This window comes from Gobius niger (assembly GCF_951799975.1).
Source record: "Gobius niger genome assembly, chromosome: 18".
NCBI lineage: Eukaryota > Metazoa > Chordata > Actinopteri > Gobiiformes > Gobiidae > Gobius > Gobius niger.
In genome coordinates, this window is record NC_136869.1 from 3,292,032 (window position 1) to 3,313,787 (window position 21,756).

General features: G+C 41.1%; 1 protein-coding gene across 1 annotated transcript; it reads left to right on the forward strand.

Annotated features, from left to right (window-relative positions):
• Positions 1-5,779: 5,779 nt before the first annotated feature.
• rnf152 (ring finger protein 152) lies at positions 5,780-6,446 on the forward strand (the record flags this gene model as incomplete). The annotated part of the gene is made up of 1 exon (XM_079576404.1): positions 5,780-6,446. One exon carries the CDS (start codon positions 5,780-5,782, stop codon positions 6,428-6,430), a length of 651 nt encoding a protein of 216 aa, XP_079432530.1. The 3' UTR covers positions 6,431-6,446.
• Positions 6,447-21,756: the final 15,310 nt, after the last annotated feature.

A 21,756-nucleotide genomic window follows, 5' to 3' on the forward strand; every position in this document is an offset into this window, starting at 1 on the left:
AAAACTTGCTGTACATTGTTCCACATATTTAAGTCAGTAATGGATTTCTCTGAATTATAATGTTTCTCCCGTTTTCCCTGTAAGTGCCCTTTGATTATATCGTCAGCCATTTGTGTAAAGTAATATCCGTGTTCTCTGATTCTCCAGACTCTGTTTACACATTAACTTACCTGATAAAACTATGAGCTCTTACAGGCCTTTGATCCTCCGGTAACGCCGCACATTTCTTCCTAAGTTGCCGATTTTCCACATAATTTCCTGAAAGGCGGGTCTTCTCCTGTTGAGCATTGGCGGCGCGTCGCCTGTTGTGTTGACGGAGTGTAATGGAGTGTAAAAGGAGCTATCAGAGCCACTTATTCACATTCTGAAGCTGATTATGCACCGAACGGCGGGCGAGGAGATGATTTTAAAGAGCGGCCTGGAGCAGACCGGAGAGAAAACTGAGCGGCTTTAATCTGCGGGAAAAGAGGCCAGTCGACTGTTCGCTCCGAGTGCGGAGGAAGAAATGGAGCTGGCACTTATCTCTTAGTCATAACTAAAACTGCCTTAAACATTGTCAGAGCGTTTTCTTTTTTTTTATCAGGCTGTTGTTGAAAGTGTCAGTAGATGTGGCTGTGGAATCGAACCTGTGAGGCAAAAGTGGGTCATGGAAGCATTTTTAGTGGGTCACGAAATTAACCTCTTAACTCCCGCCGGAACAGAGAGGATCTTTTTCCTCACGTCATCTGATTTTTTTTCCATCACTTTTTTGTTGGGTGTTCAACTCATTTTTGTAACTTTTTTGTCATTTTTTTCGTACATTTTTTACCACATTTTTGTCATTTTTTGTCAATTTTTTGTACATTTTTTCGTCATTTTTTTATTGAATTTTTGTCATTTTTTGGTCAAATTTTTGTCAATTTTTTGTCACATTTTTGCAGTTTTTTCGTCAATTTTTTATCAAATTGTTGTCACATTTTTGTAATTTTTTTGTCACATTTTTTGTCACATTTTTTGTCACATTTTGTCATATTTTTGTCATTTTTTTGTCACATTTTTGTCAATTTTTTATTTTTTTGTCAAATTTTTATCATATTTTTGTATTTTTTTGTAACATTTCGTCACTTTTTTGTCACATTTCCATCATTTCGTCTCAGTTTTGTTGCTATTTTCACAGCTTTTTTCCAGAAGCTTTTGGATTGGGGTAAAGCCAAACTGGAGAAAATGTGCTCGGTTCAGGTGGGAGTTAAGGGGTTAAAGCAGTACTAAGTCACTCATGCCCCTAGAGGCCATAAGCGCCACTACAGGTGTCGTAGCATGTTACGTTTTTTTACTCATTAATTGTCCGTGAGAGTAAATACTACGCTGACAGAAAAGACAAAGGGACAGAGGGATATTGTTCATCCAATTATACAATGGAATATTTTTTTTTTCCACTCAATCTGTAAACACTGTTTAAGTGGCGCTAGCTTTGCCCGTTAGCATGTTAGCTTCTTCTTCGTGATTCCATTAGTGTGTTTTGGGGCCTCCGGGTTGGAATAGGAAAAGTTGCAATCATGGTTTTCTGGCCAGGGGGCGATGAAAGACCCTCCCGCCTTAACCGAGTGTATCGTCTCCCTCGACTGGAGTTTAGTTTACTTTGTTGTCACGTTGTCGCCCCATTTATGTCATTGGCAACATTTTGTTGCTTTGTTTTTGTGTTATTATTGCTTTTCCGGAATAATTTTGTCGCTTTTTCATGTTTTTGTGTTGTTTGTGCTGATTTGAACTTTTTTGATGTGTTGTTGCCATGGTCACATTTCTGAACCGTTTTTGACTTGTTTTCGTCTCTTTTTATGTCGCTTTTTCGTCACATTTTTGTTATGTTATTGTTGCTTTTCTGACACGTTTTTGTCGCTCATTTGTCGCTGCTTTGTTTGTTTTATTGTTGTGTTTTTGTGTGTATTTTCATCCTCATTTTCGTCGCTATTTTAACGCTTTTTTCAAGAAGCTTTTAGATTTGGGTGAAGCCAAACTGGGGAAAGTGTGCTCGGTTCAGGTGGGGGTTAAGAGGTTGAGGTAAACAAGTTACTTAGTTCTGCTCTGAAGCTTATTCAGAAATAATGTGTGGAAAACACAGTAACTAATCATCTGTGTTTGTTATATCAACATTACAACAGGATCATGTGCTGATCATTGTCAGGTCATTGGTTCACACAAAACAGAAATGGAAAAAGTAAAAATAAATGTATTAACCTCTTACCACCCACCTACGCACACATTTTTGTTGCATTTTTGTTGAATTTTTGTTGAATTTTTGTTGAATGTTTGTTGAATGTTTGTTGAATTTTTTTTTAATGTTTGTTGAATTTTTGTCACATTTTTGTTGAATTTTTGTCACATTTTTGTTGAATTTTTGTCACATTTTTGTTGAATTTTTGTCAATTTTTTTGTCACATTTTTGTCACATTTTTGTTGAATTTTTTTTCAATTTTTGTTGAATTTTTGTTGAATTTTTGTCGCATTTTTGTTGAATTTTTGTCACATTTTTGTTGAATTTTTGTCACATTTTTGTTGCATTTTTGTCACATTTTTGGTGCTTTTTCCCCAAGAAGCTTTTTGATTAGGGTAAAGCCAGAAAATGGGATCCGTTTAGGTTAATGAAATAACACTGAGTTTCCAGGGCCCCGTCTCTCAATAAACACCTCTCTTTGTACTCGCAATGAAAATGTACTTTCCTCCATCATATAGATTTCCCTAACTTCCTCCGCCCACATGGAATAGGTGGGTGGTTCTACTTTCAGCCGTTTTAAAGTGATACATTTGAGAGCTGCGGTCAGTAGTATTCGCTATTTCCGACAAAACCACCTGACATTGCACCCAAGATTGCAAGAAGGGGTTCCTTAATGATGCCATCCCAGAACAACTTTATATTTGGGCATGTCCAGAATATATGAGGTATGTCAAGATCTCCATGACCGAAACACAGTATTTTACATTATTTAATACTATACTTTAATTAAATGTGTCTTTGTGGCTCATCATCCTTTCCTGGCACCAGACCCGTTGAGAGCCACTGATTTAAAGCCGGCTGTAAAAATTATACTTTAATCAACAGGATGAAAAGCTTAAGTGTTCATTTCAGAGTTCAGAGCACCAGGTCACGGGCAGAAGTTCTCATAATATTAGTAGACTGTCAAACCCCACTCCTCCACATTTACATTATTAACACCAGTGGAGAGAGAGTTCATCATGGCAGGTCAGTCGCCTCAGAGAATGTTCTTAAAGGAGGTGAAAAGCTAAGACGAACTAATAGGTGTCTGTTAACTATAGCATAAAGAACAAACCAAGCTCTCCAAATCACTCCAAATCACTAAATCCATTAAAATCTTCATCCCGGTGTCACTTCTGAACAATCGCCTTGCCAACGACCTGGGTACGGATGCGTAACTGCCCCGTTGACAAGCTCTCATTTGTGAACTCGTTCCTCTTACTGTGGCCATCGAGCTTTTAGCCCACGATTAGCTTGTTCTTCGCCAGTTCCTCACAAGTTTCTCGCTCACTCCACACTTTCTCTCTGCAGCTCGATTAGCCTGCAGTGCCCTCTGGTGGAAGGTGAAGTTATATATTTGAATTAAAAAAAAGAAGGAAAATCACATATTGCTCACTCCGGAGTATAAGGAGTGTGACTAATATGTCGACAAACTATGAAAAAAGTGCGACTTATGCGATCTTTGAAGCTAAGCAGGGAAGGGCCTGGTCGGTGCTTAGATGGAAGGCCCTTGGGTAAACACCAGGAAGCCCAGGTCGGATGGTGCAAACTGGTTGCCTGGCTTCTGTCCGTCTACCCCAGGGCAGCAACAAGCCTTTCCAAAGCCTTTTTTACGAGGAATGCTTCGAACACTTGCTCCGGTTTTAGGGATTTATTATTTTTCAAATTATTTAAAATAGACGGTAAGAGCAGAAGAAAACCGTGTATTGGTTGCGGCGCCGCCATCTTTAATGTTTTGGAAGAGTGCTGGTGGTGACGGCTTCCGTCTCTTGATTGGACCGATGTGGGTAAAATCGTGAAATGATTGGCTCTGACAGTTCTTCTTTTGAACAGAAAGGAGGAGTGTTTGGCCAGGCAAGAAATATAAGACCATCCATCCATCCATCCATCCATCCATCCATCCATCCATCCATCCATCCATCCATCCATCCTCCATCTTCCATCTTCCATCTTCCATCTTCCATCTTCCATCTTCCATCTTCCATCTTCCATCTTCCATCTTCCATCTTCCATCTTCCATCTTCCATCTTCCATCTTCCATCTTCCATCTTCCATCTTCCATCTTCCATCTTGCATCTTGCATCTTCCATCTTGCATCTTGCATCTTGCATCTTGCATCTTGCGGGTCGTGGGGGCAGCTGTTGGAGTTGCCCAAATCACATTGCACCAGCCCCTATGGCTCCTCCTGCAGGTGGTGGGTCCACAGAAGGACGGCCTCACGATTAATCGGCCCTGTTGGTCTCTCATAAGGGGCTTCTGAACCGCTCTTTGTCTGACCCGTCACCTTGAACCTGTTTGCCCTGGGAGACCCTACCAGGGGCACGAAGCCCCCGACAACAGAGCTCCAGGATCATTCAGGTGCTCAAACCCCTCCACCACGTTAAGGTGGCGGCTCCAGGAGGGGAAATATAAGACTAATGCATTATTTATATTATAAACTCTTTGGAGTCAGGCTTTTAGGTGGTTTCTCACAGGATTACACTTTACAGCGATACCACCCCTTAGCCACTAGGGGGTTTGAAATATCAGCATTCCACCATGATGACCCAAAAGAAGTGCTTTCCTCACCCATTCACTCATTCACTCTGGTCTGCAGCTTATTAATGCTTATTAATGTGCAGCTTTCTATGTTTTAGTACTGTGAAGCGCTTTGTGACTCTGTGTCTGTGAAAGGCGCTTTACAAATAAAGTTTACTTACTTACTTAAAGAGGGGGTATTATGCTTTTTTCAGTCACATAGCACCAGTCTATATCACACTACAATGATGACCAAACCTTCTGTTGGTCTGTAAATGCAGTAAATTAGAATAACTGCCTTGTATATAATTGCTCTCTCAAAATGGCTGTAGTGAATGTCTTGAAATAGGCCTCTGTCTCTTTAAGAACCTCTGAGCCTTTCTGACACGCCCCCTCCACACGCTGTCTGTGGCATCAGTGGGGAGGGGGTTCTGCTGAGGAGCAGTGGTTGGTTACTCGGCTGGTGACGAAAGCTCGGAGGCGTCTCCAGGAGGTGGGGGCGTTCCTAGGAGGACTCAGGCAAACCTATCCCTAAAATGGCCGCCATCAGAGTGTTTACAGATTACTCAAAAATACGTGAATGTGCCAAGGCAACACTTCAGGCATGTTTTTAATGAGGGAGTGACATAATAACATGATGTAAAGCTTGAAAAAGTCAATTTTGCATAATACCCCCCCTTTAATAAGGTTGGGTTAAAGAGGCTGCGCTGAGTGAAACGACTGAACATAATGCTGTGATTCACGGGTTCTTTCGCTCTTATGTCGCTCATATCAAAGCTGGAGCAGAGCACTGATGTGATGGAAAGATTTGTACAGAATTGCGTGGATCTAGTGTCTATATTCGGTGCCTGTGTGTTCAAATCTCAAACCTTTCCACCTTTGTACTAACCTTTCATCCTTTGTTTTCTTTGTTGCAGATGCTGACTTCGACTTCCTGTGACGTCTTCTCCAAACCTGGACACCGGACTGCCCCGGGACACATCTAAGCCAATCTTCAAGTTCAGTCTTTCCTATAAATCTTTGTAGCTCTTCATGTATAACTCCACAATCGGCTCGTCGTGCGCCATGGACACCCTCTCCCAGGACTCCCTGCTGGAATGCCAGATCTGCTTCAACTACTACAGCCCCCGGCGACGCCCCAAACTCCTGGACTGCCGCCACACCCTCTGCTCCGTCTGCCTCACCCAGATGCGCAGCTCCCAGAAGGAAATCCGCTGCCCCTGGTGCCGCAGCGTCACCAAACTCCCGCCGGGCCTGTCCGTGGCGCACCTGCCGGACGACCCGGACATCGTCACGGTGATCGCCATCCCGCACGCCTCCGAGCACACGCCGGTGTTCATACGCCTCCCGAGCAACGGCTGCTACATGGTGCCCCTCCCGGTGGCCAAGGACCGGAACTACGAGCTGGGCTGCCGCTTCCTGCCGCAGCAGAAGGGCGTGGCGGTGGTGGCCGTGCCCGAGCAGGAGGGGCTGGCGATGGGGATGGGGATGGGGCTGGACGCTTTGGGGCTGGACGACGCCGACCACAGGGGAGCCATGGTGGTCGCGGGGGGGAAAGGGTCCACGTGGTCCGGGGTCTGCACGGTGATCCTTGTGGCGTGCGTGTTGCTTTTCCTGCTCGGGATCGTCCTGCACAACATGTCCTGCATCTCCAAAAGGTTTACGGTCATTTCCTGCGGGTGAGACGGATACGGCGACGCCTTTCGGTGGAGATACAAAACGGACGCCTTTGTTAGTCCTTAGACGAGGAGTAGGAGGGAGCGGATTGTCGGATTTTTTTTTGCGGATTGGGTTCAAAACGGAGGCACAGACATGGACTCTTTTAACTGGACGAAGCCATTTCTAATCTGTTGAAGGATTGTACGTCTAAAGCCATCGCGAGACCGCCAAAAAAACTGACTTCCTTGGATCTATCTTTTTACGTGGAAGTTCAACACGATCCCGGAGAGCTGGATTCAAAATGGCGGCTCTAGAAGTTGTAGATAATGTTCGTTTTGTACATGAAACCGGGAGTGGAACGTCTCCAGTGTGGAAGACGTCGAGGGGTCTTAAGTGTTTAAGTACAGCCTGTGCTTAGTCAAAGAAAATGTAGATTTAGGAAAACGTTTTGGGGGAAGTGACGTTAAGTGTGAGGGAAGTTGCAGGATTTGGACTGTCTTAATATCCAGATAAGTTCAGTCTTTGGTTATAAATGTTTAGGAAATGTATTTATTTCATGACATTAATTTATAAACACTTTCTTTTTGGTAAAATACTGTTTTAAATGTTGTACAACAGCATGTCCTTCATTCGGCTCTGGAACAGCACAGTCGGCCGGGCGACCTGATCTGTTGGCGTCACGTTCGTCTGAATATATTTGTTACTATTTTACTCTGAAAGGGTTCAACAACAATTGGCTTGTTGCGCAATGTGGCTACGCTAGTTCCTCTGAGCTGAAGTTGTGGGCGCTAGTACTTCCTGTTCATATTAATTTCCATAAAGATTAGCTTAGACCCATTCGAATCATCGTGTTTCCTATAGATTCTGTGCTGGACAGTGAGTTCCTGGTAGATGATCACTTCCTGCAGGTTAAAGAGTTGCTGTGCAGTGTAAATATTTCAGTAGAGGAGACGTCTATGTTCATAAGGATCAGTGAGTTTGTCTTGAAGCTAAAGGCTAACGTTCATTTCATGCATTATACAATTTGAAATAGTGCCTCAAATATAAACTAATCTGCATATAAACCATAATTTTTTATCTGTATGTATTTTTATTCATTTTTTTAATAGAATGTTATACTTCAACTTCAAGACAAACAATCCTTTATGATCTCAGGTGTCTCCTCTGAACTCGTTCCATCCTACATCAAGATTTGAACACACAGTAAATGATCATCTACCAGGAACTCACTGCCCACCACGTAATCTTTAGAAAATATGATTGTTATTCCAGCAGATCCGAGCTGATCTCTATAGGAAAAGAATACAGACAGGAAGCACTGGCGCTCACAGCTTCAGGTCAGAGGAACTAGCATAGCCATACCGTGCAACAAGCCAATTCCACTGGGTGTAGCTTTGATTCATAATCAATTTAATAAAGTTGGTAAAGCAGTTTGCTTTAACCACCAATCAGCTTTCAGTAAATACCAGGGCTGGGACCAAATATTGTGTTGGCGTTTGATTTATAAACTTTGAACACATGGCTTTTCTTTTTACACATTTTAAAGAAGAACTAAGTAGCTTGTTTACCTTAATAAATTTTCCGTAGTCCCTCTGGGGGTAATACAAGTCTTTCATCTCCCCCTGGTGTCTCTGGCCAGATAACATCAGGTCGGAGTCACCAATACACACATATTATCACAAAGAAGAAGCTAACAGGCTAACGGGCAAAGCTAACTGTGGGCTAGCACCACTTTAACCCCTTAACTCCCACCTGAACCGAGCACATTTTCTCCAGCTTTACCCCAATCCAAAAGCTTCTGGAAAAAAGGTGTGAAAATAGCAACAAAACTGAGACAAAAACAAGGATGAAAATGTGAAAAAAGTGAGAAAAAATTGACCAAAAATGAACCAAAAAAACGACAAAATTGGACAAAAATTTGACAAAAAAGTGAGAAAATTTGACAAAAAATGGACAAAAAAGTGTTAAGAATTTGACCAAAAAAAACAAAAGAAAAAATGGACGAAAAAGTGACAAAAAATTGACAAAAAAGTGTTAAGAATTTGACAAAAAAAAACAAAACAAAAAATTGACGAAAAAGTGACAAAAAAGTTACGAAAATTTGACAAAAATGAGATGACTGCCCGACAAAAAAGTGATGAAAAAAAATCTGATGACGTGAGGAAAAAGATCAATTTAGTTTTGTAGGTCTTAGCTTTCAAATGAGGTGTTACACTGGCCTACAGGATTTGGGTAAAGCTGAACTGGAGAAAATGCTCTCGGTTCAGGCGGGAGTTAAGAGGTTAAACAGTATTTACAGCCAAGATTGAGTGAAAAAAAAGATCTCCATTGTGTTATTGGATGAACAATATCCCTCTGTCCCTTTGTCTTTTCCGTCAGTGCAGTATTTACTCTCACGGACAATTAATGAGTAAAAAAACGCAACATGAGTTACTTAGTTCTGCTTTAAGGTAAACACATTACTAATCATAATGACTTACTGTATCACAATACGTATCGGATCGGCCCCTGAGTATTGTGTGTGATACTTATTGAATCGTGACAAAAGTTTTCAGGGATGGGGTTAATAAACTTTGAACACATGGCTTTTCTTTTTACACACTTTAACCCCTTAACTCCCACCTGAACCGAGTACATTTTTCTCCAGTTTGGCTTTACCCCAGTCCAAAAGCTTCTGGAAAAGAGCTGTGAAAATAGCAACAAAACTGAGATGAAAACAATGATGGAAATGTGACAAAAAAGTGACGAAAAATTGACAAAGATTTACGAAAAAAGACCAAAAAAAGACAAAAAAAAGACAAAATTTTTTTCAAAAATGTGATAAAAATTTGACCAAAAATTTGACAAAAAATGACAAAAAAATGTAACAAAATGTGACGAAATTTGACAAAAAAAATACAAAAAATGGTATTGTAAAAATGTGATTAAAAAAATTATGAAAAAATGACAAAACACCCAACAAAAAAATCTGATGACGTGAGGAAAAAGATCCTCTCGGTTCAGGTGGGAGTTAAGAGGTTAAAGAAGAACTAAGTACCAGCCCTAGAACTGGTTCCAGCCCTAATGAATTCTAATCTGAACCTTTGTGTTTGCTACTCCGCTCTGCCCAGTTTTTATTTTTGATTAGAAACGTCGTCTCGAATGAAGGCTGATATTTCACTGTTAAAATGTACTTGAATGTGTCAGCAGATCAGTCCGTCCAAAAGACTGGGCTGTCACAGGCTCTGTACACGAAAGGTTGTTCGCTAACTTCCTGTTGGCCAGTGTAGGGTAAAGACTACTTCCTGTCCACAGTTTAAAGTAAATAAATCATAATATAACATTTAAAAAACAGAAGGAAATTTAAATAAACGTCAAGCTGAGTGTGTTTCATAAAATGTTACTCAGACAGTGACTCAATTTACTGTTTGTTAGCATTGAATTAGCGTTAGCCTTTAGCTTCAAGGCTGAAACACTGTTATAAACACAGGAGTCTCTGGTGAAGCATTAAATAAACGTCAAGCTGAGTGTGTTTCATAAAATATTACTCAGACAGTGACTCAATTTACCGTTTGTTAGCGTTGAATTAGCGTTAGCCTTTAGCTTCAAGGCTAAAACGCTGTTATAAACACAAGAGTCTCTGGTGAAGCATTAAATAAACGTCAAGCTGAGTGTGTTTCATAAAATATTATTCAGACAGTGGCTCAATTTACCGTTTGTTAGCGTTGAATTAGCGCTAGCCTTTAGCTTCAAGGCTAAAACACTGCTATAAACACTGGAGTCTCCTCTGGTGAAGCATTTACATCCTCAGTAATGTTTTTAACAATAACAGCTGCTTGTTTCCTTCTTAAATATACCTGTTTATTTCAACAAGACACGGCTAATTCTCCATAGAGATAAAACACAGACAGGAAGTAGTCGTTACCCGAGGAAGTTAGCATCATGTTTCTGTGTACGTTGCTATTTTCTCTCTTTACATTATTTTAGTGTCATATAATGGGAGCATCACTTTGTTACAGCCAATGCCATATATTACATTATCGAAAGCAGTTTTTATATTACAAAGTGCTACGATCGGTTTAGACCTTTTTATACTCGATGATGTTTTCAGTGTAAAGGGAGCAGTCGTCTCTGTGTTTGTAAAAGTGAATTTGTCGTCGTAGTTTGCGTTTGTGTCACTGATCGACACAATGAGGAAGAAAATAAAGAAATTGCTCTAACCTGCTGCCTCTTCCTGATGATCGTGAGAAGCATCATACAAAGCATTTTAAAAAAAGGAAAATGATTTCATTAGCAGATAAAGCTGAAATAAATGTTTTTGTGACATCCAGTGTTGACAGTGAGGCGCAGAGGGGAGGCATTAAACACATGGAGCGCCTGTAAAGTGATTTTTATTACCCATCTCTCCCGTCCTCCCACTTTTATGAACAAGAGTCGAGGGGTTTTCTTGAGATACTTTCAGAATGATGTGTTTGGAGCACAGTGTCTTGTGTTTATGGCCGATCTTAAGCTGACATTCGCTCTGGTTTCTGTTTTCTGAAGTAACGTGTAACATTTCTGTGGAAATATATCGATTGGCTTCGCTTCTGCTCACAGATAAATCAGCGCAGAGCGACAACAGAAAGCACACAAAAAGAGGCCAGAGATGTGAGTCCTTTGAGCTTTTGCACCATTTTCCTGTTTATGTGACATGTTTTATTGAAGAGGAATAACCTTGAGATGAACCCTCTTGTTTTCGAGGTGCAGAAACTGACCTAACAGCGGCAGTCAAAATAAAGTAGAAAATAAACAAAAAAACTAAAATAACAGCGACTTTACAATAATAGTGCATAAATATATAATACACAACTCATACAAAACAATACATTCGCTCCTACAAACATAAGACATTCACTCATACAGGGCTCTCCAAAGGTTGCTCTCTCATCCCTCTGAACAGGTATAACATGTATGTACATATGCACACATCCAGACACCAGTAAACAAATGTGCACACGTAAATGCAGAGATGTAATTTAATGCACCATGCTCACATCCCATTTAAAGAGGCTAGATGCAAGTTCGTCATTTTATGCTCACTACTGCCACCTCAGGTCTTACGTGTAACTGCAGCTTCTATATTAAGCTCGTGCATGACGGCACTTCGGACCCAAAGTAACGACTTTCTGAGTGACAGTGCAGGATTTTAGAGGCAGTTGTGGTGAACAGGTCTGAGCTCATTCTACACATTAGGACATGGCTGGAACATGTAGGGGGAGGAAAATACATAATATTAACATTTTTAAACTCTGTATAGTCCCTTTAAGGCAAATGTATTTATACAGCACATTTCTTGCACAAGGCAACTCAATGTGCCTCACAGCAACACCAAAAACACAATAAAAACACAATAAACCAAATCAATCAATACACTCATAAAAAATATACAAAATTACAAATATGGATATATTAAAACTATATATTAAAAGTAGTTAAAATACCACCATAGGCTGCAGTAATAGGCATGTTGTCAGCCTGGACTTAAACACGTCCTCTCTGAGGCTGTTCCACAGTGTTGCTAAAACTGAAACGCAGCCTCACCGTGTTTGGTCCTGACTCTGGGAGCCACCAGGAGACCCCTCCCTGAGGATCTCAGGGCTCAAGATGGTCCATACAGCTGTACCACGACACCTGTATTATTGAAGAGACTGGAGAGACTTGTAAACAAGCAGAGCTGTTTTAAAATCTATTCTCGGAGTGACAGGAAGCCAGTGTAGAGACCAGAGCACTGGACTAATGTGGTCGTATTTCCTGGTCAGGACTCAAGCAGCAGCATTTTAGTTAAACTGCAGATGTTAAACAGCTGTTTTAGAAAGGCCAGTGAACAGGTTGTTACAATAGTCCAACCGACTGGAGACAAATGCATGAATAAGTCTGGTTTTTATGTTTTTTATTTTAGCAATGTTTTTGAGGTTTTAATAGGCCACTGATGTAATGGACTTAATATGACTGTTGAAATTCAGGTCTGAGTCCATGATGACCCCTAGATTTATAACTTGATTTAAGGGGATCAGCACTATCGGGGACCACTGTAGAACAGCAGTGACCACACATAATGCTCCAGCTTCTGTCCTGACCTGAGCCCTCAGCCAGCACACAGCTGTTTAATTTACTTTTCTCTGCTCTTCCATCCCGACTCACAATAAGTTCTTCAGAGGAAATGCTTTAGCAATAAAAGTACCCAGGCCTGTCATGAAAACAAAAGCTTAAATCTGATACATCATGGTAGGAAACTATAGCGATACACGATATTATTTGAGACCCTATAATGCAACGGAAACTAACTATTGAACAATAATTCACTATAGTAATGAATGAATGGATGAACAGAGAGGACCGTTCTGGATCCAGGCTGCTGCAGAATGATGTCGGTACAAAGCCGCATTGATAAGAGGAATTGTTAATGAAGGAGACGTTCATTGCTCAAAGAAAACTGCTTCTCTTCCCGACTGATCATCATAGCCAGTAATTGGATCCACAAACTTGTCACGTTAATCATTTTTCCCCCTTCATGAATATTCCTACTACAGCCTCAGTTAAAAAACCAGAGCCTCAGATACGACACAGTCTGATCACAGCTACAGTGGGAGGAATAAGTGAGTTCACTGTTTCTTACATTTCTGCCTAAATGGGTGAGAACATGTGGTCTGATCTTTATTAAAATCACAAGAATCAATAAACAGTGTCTGCTTAACCCCTTACCTCCCACCTGAACCAAGCACATTTTCTCCAGTTTGGCTTTACCCCAGTCCAAAAGTAGGTGGGTGGTGTTAGTTGAAGCAGACACGGTTTAATCATTCTTGTGATTTCACTATAGAGTTCGGTATCGCTAAGTATTATGGGATTAGCAGCAATTATAAACTAATGGAGATTTTAAAAGTTAAAATACTGGAGTTATTGTTCACATTAACCTCTTACCACCCGCCTAAACCAAATGCATTCTGTCCTCTACAAAACTGATCTTTTTCCTCGTGTTGTTGCTGTGTTGTGTCACCTTTTTTTTTTTTTTTTTCAATTTTGGTCACATTTTTGTTGAATTTTTGTCACATTTTTGTTGATTTTTTGTCACATTTTTGTTGATTTTTTGTTGAATTTTTGTCACATTTTTGTTGAATTTTTGATGAATTTTTGATGATTTTTTGTCACATTTTTGTTGAATTTTTGATGATTTTTTGTCACATTTTTGATGAATTTTTTATGAATTTTTGTCACATTTTTGTTGAATTTTTGATGAATTTTTGTCACATTTTTGTTGAATTTTTGATGATTTTTTGTCATATTTTTGTTGAATTTTTTATGAATTTTTGTCATATTTTTGTTGAATTTTTGGCACATTTTTGTTGAATTTTTGATGATTTTTTGTCATATTTTTGTTGAATTTTTGATTAATTTTTGTCATATTTTTGGTTGAATTTTTGTTGAATTTTTGTTGAATTTTTGATGAATTTTTGTCTTATTTTTGTTGAATTTTTGATGCTTTTTTTTCATATTTTTGTTGAATTTTTGATGAATTTTTGACATATTTTTGTTGAATTTTTGATGATTTTTTGTCATATTTTTGTTGATTTTTTGTCACATTTTTGTTGATTTTTTGTTGAATTTTTGTCACATTTTTGTTGAATTTTTGATGAATTTTTGATGATTTTTTGTCACATTTTTGTTGAATTTTTGATGATTTTTTGTCACATTTTTGATGAATTTTTGATGAATTTTTGTCACATTTTTGTTGAATTTTTGATGAATTTTTGTCACATTTTTGTTGAATTTTTGATGATTTTTTGTCATATTTTTGTTGAATTTTTGATGAATTTTTGTCATATTTTTGTTGAATTTTTGGCACATTTTTGTTGAATTTTTGATGATTTTTTGTCATATTTTTGTTGAATTTTTGATTAATTTTTGTCATATTTTTGGTTGAATTTTTGTTGAATTTTTGTTGAATTTTTGATGATTTTTTGTCTTATTTTTGTTGAATTTTTGATGCTTTTTTTTCATATTTTTGTTGAATTTTTGATTTTTGACATATTTTTGTTGAATTTTTGATGATTTTTTGTCATATTTTTGTTGATTTTTTGTCATATTTTTGTTGAATTTTTGCCACTTTTTGGTTGAATTTTTGTTGAATTTTTGTTGAATTTTAATCACATTTTTGTTGAATTTTTGATGAATTTTTGTCACATTTTTGTTGAATTTTTGATGAATTTTTGTCACATTTTTGTTGCGTTTACATCCTTGTTTTCTTCTCATTTTTGTGGCTGTTTTGGTGCTTTTTTCCCAATAAGCTTTTTGATTAGGCTAAAGCCAAACTGGAGAAAATGGGATCCGTTCAGGTGGGAGTTAAGAGGTTAAAACACTTGGACATCACTGTGAGTTAGATGTATTTACCAGCAGAAACTGAACGGAGCTACGGCTGATTTCTCCACTTTCAATACTGTTTTTAGCTAATAATGCTAACAGCTGCAGAGATGGCGTATCTCCATGGTAACTGTGGCCACATTTTTTGAGCATTTTAGGCAGAAATGTAAGACATTCCTAACGGTGTACTCACTTTTTCCTCCCACTGTACAATTAACTCTTTGTAGTTGCCTGACAAGACCAGAATGATGAAAACTTATCACCACAGACTTAGTTTCCCTCAAACCCTCCCTGATGTGGAGCCGTTCCTTCTTTCCTCCTCGATCAGATGAGCTTTAATCAAACTCCGGTGGCATTTCGCCCGCAGGAAACCCCTTTTTCACTGTTGAAATATTTATTGATACGCGTCACGGAGCTAATTACCTCTCCCCGGGGAGGCTCCGCGGCTCTCCGGGCGGCGCCGCGTTAGCCTAGCCGCTAACGGTACCCGCTGCTAGCCCTCCGCGCTAACGACCGCTCTGTTTGTTTTCAATTATTCCTGAAAAATGTCACTTAGCTCCGAGGAGAAGGTCGTCCGCGGGAAACGCAAACGCAGAGAGGTTTTTAATTGGAGCCGTGACCCCGGCTAATGATATTTTATTCATCGAAAAGTGTCCCGGCCCAGATTTGTCTTTCCTGAACTCCGGGTCCAAAGCAATTTATATGGAAAAGGTGAGTTTAACACACGGTAATTGCTTCGGTGATGGGCAGGTGCGAGGGGTTTTGAAGGCTAATTTGTGGAAGACGTTTTGAAGGCCGGACCACAGTTATTTATCAGGAAAAGAGTCAGAGTCTGTTTGTGTCTGACTTAGATCTAAGGATTGATGTTATAGATCTAAAGGGCTTGATTCAAAAGTATTTATAAAGGACATGTACTGCACATTAGCCACAACAATCTAAATACAGTAGGAACTGGAAGCACGAAATCTGCCATTGTAGGGTTAATACAGGCAGCTGTGGAAGCCAGAGAGTCTAAAGATCATGTTGTTCCGAAACCAGTTTTTCCCATCAGATCCGATACTGATACGGGACAGGCCATATGTCCATTCTGGAAGAGCACAGACGCTCCACTGGCTCTCAGGTCTGGCCTCTCCGCTTTCTCACACACACCAAACAGGTACACATCAACTTGTCTAAGCTCAGGTAAGAACATATCTCACTATGCAAAAACAGTGGCCTGTTCCTTTAAGGAGAAAATGGAGAGTCCAGACCGGTGGCCCTAGAGCCAGAGGCCCTTCTGTGCTCTTTCACAATGGACATCTGGCCCTGTCCCAATCCCCACACTGCGCCCTACGCTCCTCTACAAAGTGTGCACTTGTTTGAAGTCCACGCAAGGGTTCGAGTGCGCAGGTCACACGTGTGCAAAAAACTGGGACAATGCGGTTGAAGGTAATTTCGTCCGGCCTTGTGAAAAAAAAGGTAGGCTAGCAGCAGTGTTAATTTCGACAACATATTTTATTTTAGTTTTAGTCTTAGTCTTTTGACTAAAATGTAATTTAATTTTAGTCGAGATTTAGTCAAACTTTGCATTTATAATATTCATTATAATAATATGTAATCGTGGTCCTCGACTTCATGGAGCTGCTCCCACATGAATAAAGCTCAGAGCTGATCAGAGCTTCCCTCCTCTTCTCTCCTTCCCTCCTCTTCTCTCCTTCTCTCCTCTTCCCTCCTCTTCTCTCCTTCTCTCCTCTTCTCTCCTCTTCCCTCCTCTTCTCTCCTTCCCTCCTCTTCCCTCCTCTTCTCTCCTCTTCCCTCCTCTTCTCTCCTCTTCTCTCCTTCTCTCCCCTTCTCTCCTCTTCCCTCCTCTTCTCTCCTCTTCTCTCCTTCTCTCCCCTTATCTCCTCTTCTCTCCTCTTCTCTCCTCTTCCCTCCTCTTCCCTCCTCTTCTCTCCTCTTCCCTCCTCTTCTCTCCTCTTCTCTCCTCTTCCCTCCTCTTCTCTCCTCTTCTCTCCTTCTCTCCTCTTCTCTCCTCTTCTCTCCTCTTCCCTCCTCTTCCCTCCTCTTCTCTCCTCTTCTCTTCTCTCCTCTTCCCTCCTCTTCTCTCCTCTTCCCTCCTCTTCCCTCCTCTTCCCTCCTCTTCTCTCCTTCCCTCCTCTTCTCTGCTCTTCTCTCCTCTTCTCTTCCCTCCTCTTCTCTCCTCTTCTCTCCTCTTCTCTCCTCTCCCCTCCTCTTCTCTCCTCTTCTCCCCTCTTCCCTCCTCTTCTCTCCTCTTCTCTCCTCTCCTCTTCTCTCCTCTTCCCTCCTCTTCTCTCCTCTTCTCTCCTCTTCCCTCCTCTTCTCTCCTCTTCTCTCCTCCTCCCTCCTCTTCTCTCCTCTTCCCTCCTCTTCTCTCCTCTTCTCTCCTCCTCTTCTCTCCTCTTCCCTCCTCTTCCCTCCTCTTCTCTCCTCCTCCTCCCTCCTCTTCTCTCCTCTTCCCACCTCTTCCCTCCTCTTCTCTCCTCCTCCTCCCTCCTCTTCTCTCCCCTCCCCTTCTCTCCTCTTCTCTCCTCTTCTCTCCTCTTCTCTTCTCTCCTCTTCCCTCCTCTTCCCTCTTCTCTCCTCTTCTCTTCCCTCCTCCTCCCTCTTCTCTCCTCTTCTCTTCCCTCCTCCTCCCTCCTCTTCTCTCCTCTTCCCTCCTCTTCCCTCCTCTTCTCTCATCTTTCCTCCTCCTCTCCTCTTCCCTCCTCCTCTCCTCTTCCCTCCTCTTCCCTCCTCTTCTCTCATCTTCCCTCCTCCTCTCCTCTTCCCTGCTCTTCTCTCCTCTTCCCTCCTCTTCCCTCCTCTTCCCTCCTCCTCTCCTCTTCCCTCCTCTTCCCTCCTCTTCTCTCATCTTCCCTCCTCCTCTCCTCTTCCCTGCTCTTCTCTCCTCTTCCCTCCTCTTCCCTCCTCTTCCCTCCTCTTCCCTCCTCTTCTCTCCTCTTCCCTCCTCTTCCCTCCTCTTCCCTCCTCTTCTCTCCTCTTCCCTCCTCTTCTCTCCTCTTCCCTCCTCTTCTCTCCTTCTCTCCTCTTCTCCCCTCTTCCCTCCTCTTCCCTCCTCTTCCCTCCTCTTCTCTCCTCTTCCCTCCTCTTCTCTCCTCCCTCCCTTTCTCTCCGACACGATTCACACGGACAAATTGAAATATTTATGACAGCGTCTCCAAAAACGACCCCACTTACCCTCCGTGTTTGACCATCGCGAGCAAATCGATTACGTTTCTCTCTGGAGCTCAGGTGTGTTTTGATAATTAGCCGGACGCGCTGAGGCTGCGGCGGCTTTTTTTTTTTTTTTTTTTAAATAATTCACTCTCCGACAGATACGACTCCGAAATGGAAACCGTCCGTCAATTTTCTCCCGACGCTAATGCGTTTGTGCGGCCGGCGGTCGACTCGGAAACGCCCGCGCTTCACCTCGGGCGGCGGCGCTGAGTGGATTATAATGAGGAGATGTGGGAAGAGAGAGGTTCAGTGTGGTCTCAAACGCCACAGCCACGGCGGCCCGGTTTACCTGTCGTTCCACGAGGGTCTCTGGGGTTAAGAACAGAGCAGGAAGTGAGCACCTGGTTCCTGACCTAACTCGTTTCTAGATCTCACAATACAGAGGTGTGAGAAAAAGCTTAAGCCGCCACGGATCAAAATGAATGTGAACAATGAAGGAACGGGGAAGATGAACCGACCTCCAAGAGACGTGAAGTTGGAGTTCAAAGTAACATTCGACTTGATGGACGATTTCTAGATTTCTGTCGGAGAGCGAGTCCTGGGTCTTCCCCGAGGCCTCCTTACAACGGGACATGGCGGCTCTATTCCGAGCTCCTCACCCTCTCTCTAAAGGTGCGTACACCCCATAGATGTAATAATTAGAGATAGATGATTTCCTATTCAGCCTCATTCATTGAAAGGTTCCGTCTGTGAAACTTACATGGCTGCTCAATCCAACATCATATAATTAAAGCTAGATGTCTTAAGGCGGAGTCACTTCCGGCATTACCGGCGGCCATCTTGCCACAGGGAAGCTTTCTGGCGAGCTCAAGTGAGTAATCAGCACCAACACAAATCACGAACAAATCTCACATCATCAGATCCCTTTTTTTGTTGGGCAGTCATCTCATTTTTGTCAAATTTTCGTGACTTTTTTGTCACTTTTTCGTCAAATTATTCGCATTTTTTGGTCAAATTCGTATCACTTTTTGTCCATTTTTTGTCTCTATTTCGTCCATTTTTTCCTCAATTTTTCGTCAATTTTTTCTCACTTTTTTTGTAAAATTGTTGTCCATTTTTGTCATTTTTTTATACATTTTTTTGTACATTTTTTGTCACTTTTTCGTAAATTTTTTCTCACTTTTTTTCACATTTTCATCCTTGTTTTCATTGTTCCCTATTTTCACACCAAGCTTTTGGATTGGGGTAAAGCTGGAGAAAATGTGCTCGGTTCAGGCGGGAGTTAAGGGGTTATGGAATGTTTGAAATCCAGTCTGTTCTTTATCTGCTCGTGTTTTCACAAGTTTATTGAAGCGAATAATTCCTCTCGACCGATAAATCTCAAGAGCTTTGCCTTTGGACCGATCCGACTGTCGATCTCACCCTCCATCCCTCACGAGAACACGACCCTGAGACACCTGAACTCCTCCACCGCCCGGACAGTTCCTCTGTTTGGTCTTGAACCGCCTTTACAATGTCCCGGTTTGTAAAGCTGCTCCGCGTGTTGCGAGTCAGGGTGATCTGCAGCCTTTGAACGCTGAGAGTGTTTTGTTTTTGGCTTGTTTACCTGTCTGCGCGGCCCCATTAGAGGCTGCTTTACATTTATATTAGTCCCAAACAAACGCTCCGATAAGGCCCGGTGTTTGTTCTAGCACAGACGCCGCCAATAACCAATTATAATGAAACGGGGAGGAGAGGATTTAAACACGGCCCACGGAGACTGTTCTGTTCTGCTCTTCTTTGACTTTGAAGCGTAAATCCCACCAATAAAGCTCCGGCTGACGGGACACTTAGATAAATGAGTCTTTATGAAGTCAGCGCCGGGACCTCGCGTCGTCCCGGGAGTCGGACTGTTCGGACGGGCCTCAGGTTTAGCTCGGTTGCCACTAAATTGGGCTCCTACACATTAGAAAATGAACAGATTCATAGTTTTTGTTTTCACCTTATATTCATTCATTAAAGGTTAACCTCTTAACTTCCACCTGAACGGATCCCATTTTCTCCAGTTTGGCTTTACCCTAATCAAAAAGATTCTTGGGGAAAAAAGCACCAAAACAGCCACAAAGAAATGAGAAGAAAACAAGGATGTAAACGCAACAACGTGACAAAAATGTGACAAAAATGTGACAAAAATTCAACAAAAATGTGACAAAAGTTCTACAAAAATTCAACAAAAATTCAACAAAAATTCAACAAAAATTCAACAAAAAATCAACAAAAAATCAACAAAAAATCAACAAAAATTCAACAGAAAGCTCAACCAAAAAGTGACAAAAATGTGACAAAAAATCAACAAAAATGTGACAAAAATCAACAAAAATGTGACAAAAATGTGACAAAAATGTGACAAAAATTCAACAAAAATGTGAAAAAAATTCAACCAAAATGTGACAAAATTCAACAAAAATGTGACAAAAATTCAACAAAAATTCAACAAAAATTCAACAAAAATGTGAAAAAAATTCAACAAAAATGTGACAAAAATGTGAAAAAAATGTGAAAAAAATGTGACAAAAAATCAACAAAAATGTGAAAAAAATTCAACCAAAAAGTGACAAAAATTCAACAAAAATTCAACCAAAAAGTGACAAAAGTTTGACAAAAATTCAACAAAAATTCAACCAAAAAGTGACAAAAATTTGACAAAAATTTGACAAAAATTTGACAAAAATTTGACAAAAATGTGTCAAAATTCAACAAAAATGTGACGAAAATTCAACAAAAATTCAACAAAAATGGAAGAAAAAAGAAAAGAAAAAAAAACATACAAAAGGTGACACAACACAGCAACAATGCAAGGAATAAGATCAGTTTTGTGGGTCTTAGCTTTCAAATGAGGTGTTACACAGGCCTATATAATAGCCAAAGAGGACAGAATGTGTTTGGTTTCGGCGGGTGGAAAGAGATTAAAGAGACGAGATGCAAGTTGGTAATTTCTATGCTCACTCCTGCCACCTCAGGTCATACGTGTAACTGCAGTCTCTATATTAAACAGGTCTGAGCTCATTCTGGAACATGTAGGGGGAGGAAAACACATAATTTTAACATATTTAAACTCCATGTTGTCCCATTAAACAATAATACCTTTGTTTAACCTATTACCACCTGCCTTGACCGAGTGCATTTTCTCCAGTTCGGCTTTACCCTAATCCATAAGGTCCATAAGACTATAGGCCACTGCAACGCCTCATTTGAAAGCTTTTATTTATTGGTTTATTGCAAGTTAATGAACACGCCACACTGGATTGTAGCCGTCGTCCCCAATGCTCACTCTCAATCACACTCTCATTCATCCTGGCCTATTGTACATGTTTTTAGTGGTGGGGGAAACCGGAGTACCCAGAGGAAACCTACACAGACACGAGGAGAACATCCCCGTGTCTGTGTAGGTTTCCCTTACCACTAAAAAACATGTACAATAGGTATTTCTGATTGGCCTGGTTCCACCTCTTGGTGCAGGAGCGCCGGTCCACACTGGCTGCCACCGCTCCGACACTTTTCCCCAGCGGCATCGAGGTCAAAAGCAGAGAACGAATGAAGTATTATTATTATTCCATGGTCCATTCATCTTCACCAAACTCCCTCCGATCATGTCAGCGCTCAAATTGCTCTCAACAGCCGGCGTTGAAGCTCTCACTCGGGCCAACTTCTGATTGATCTCCCAGAGACTGCTTGGCCCGCTGAAAGCTTGACTAACGCGGGCCACGGCGGCGTTCCTGGCGTCGATGTGAGAGTAAAAGGCTCCATGCATCACTCGCGGCTAAACGGATCGATGAGTTTAT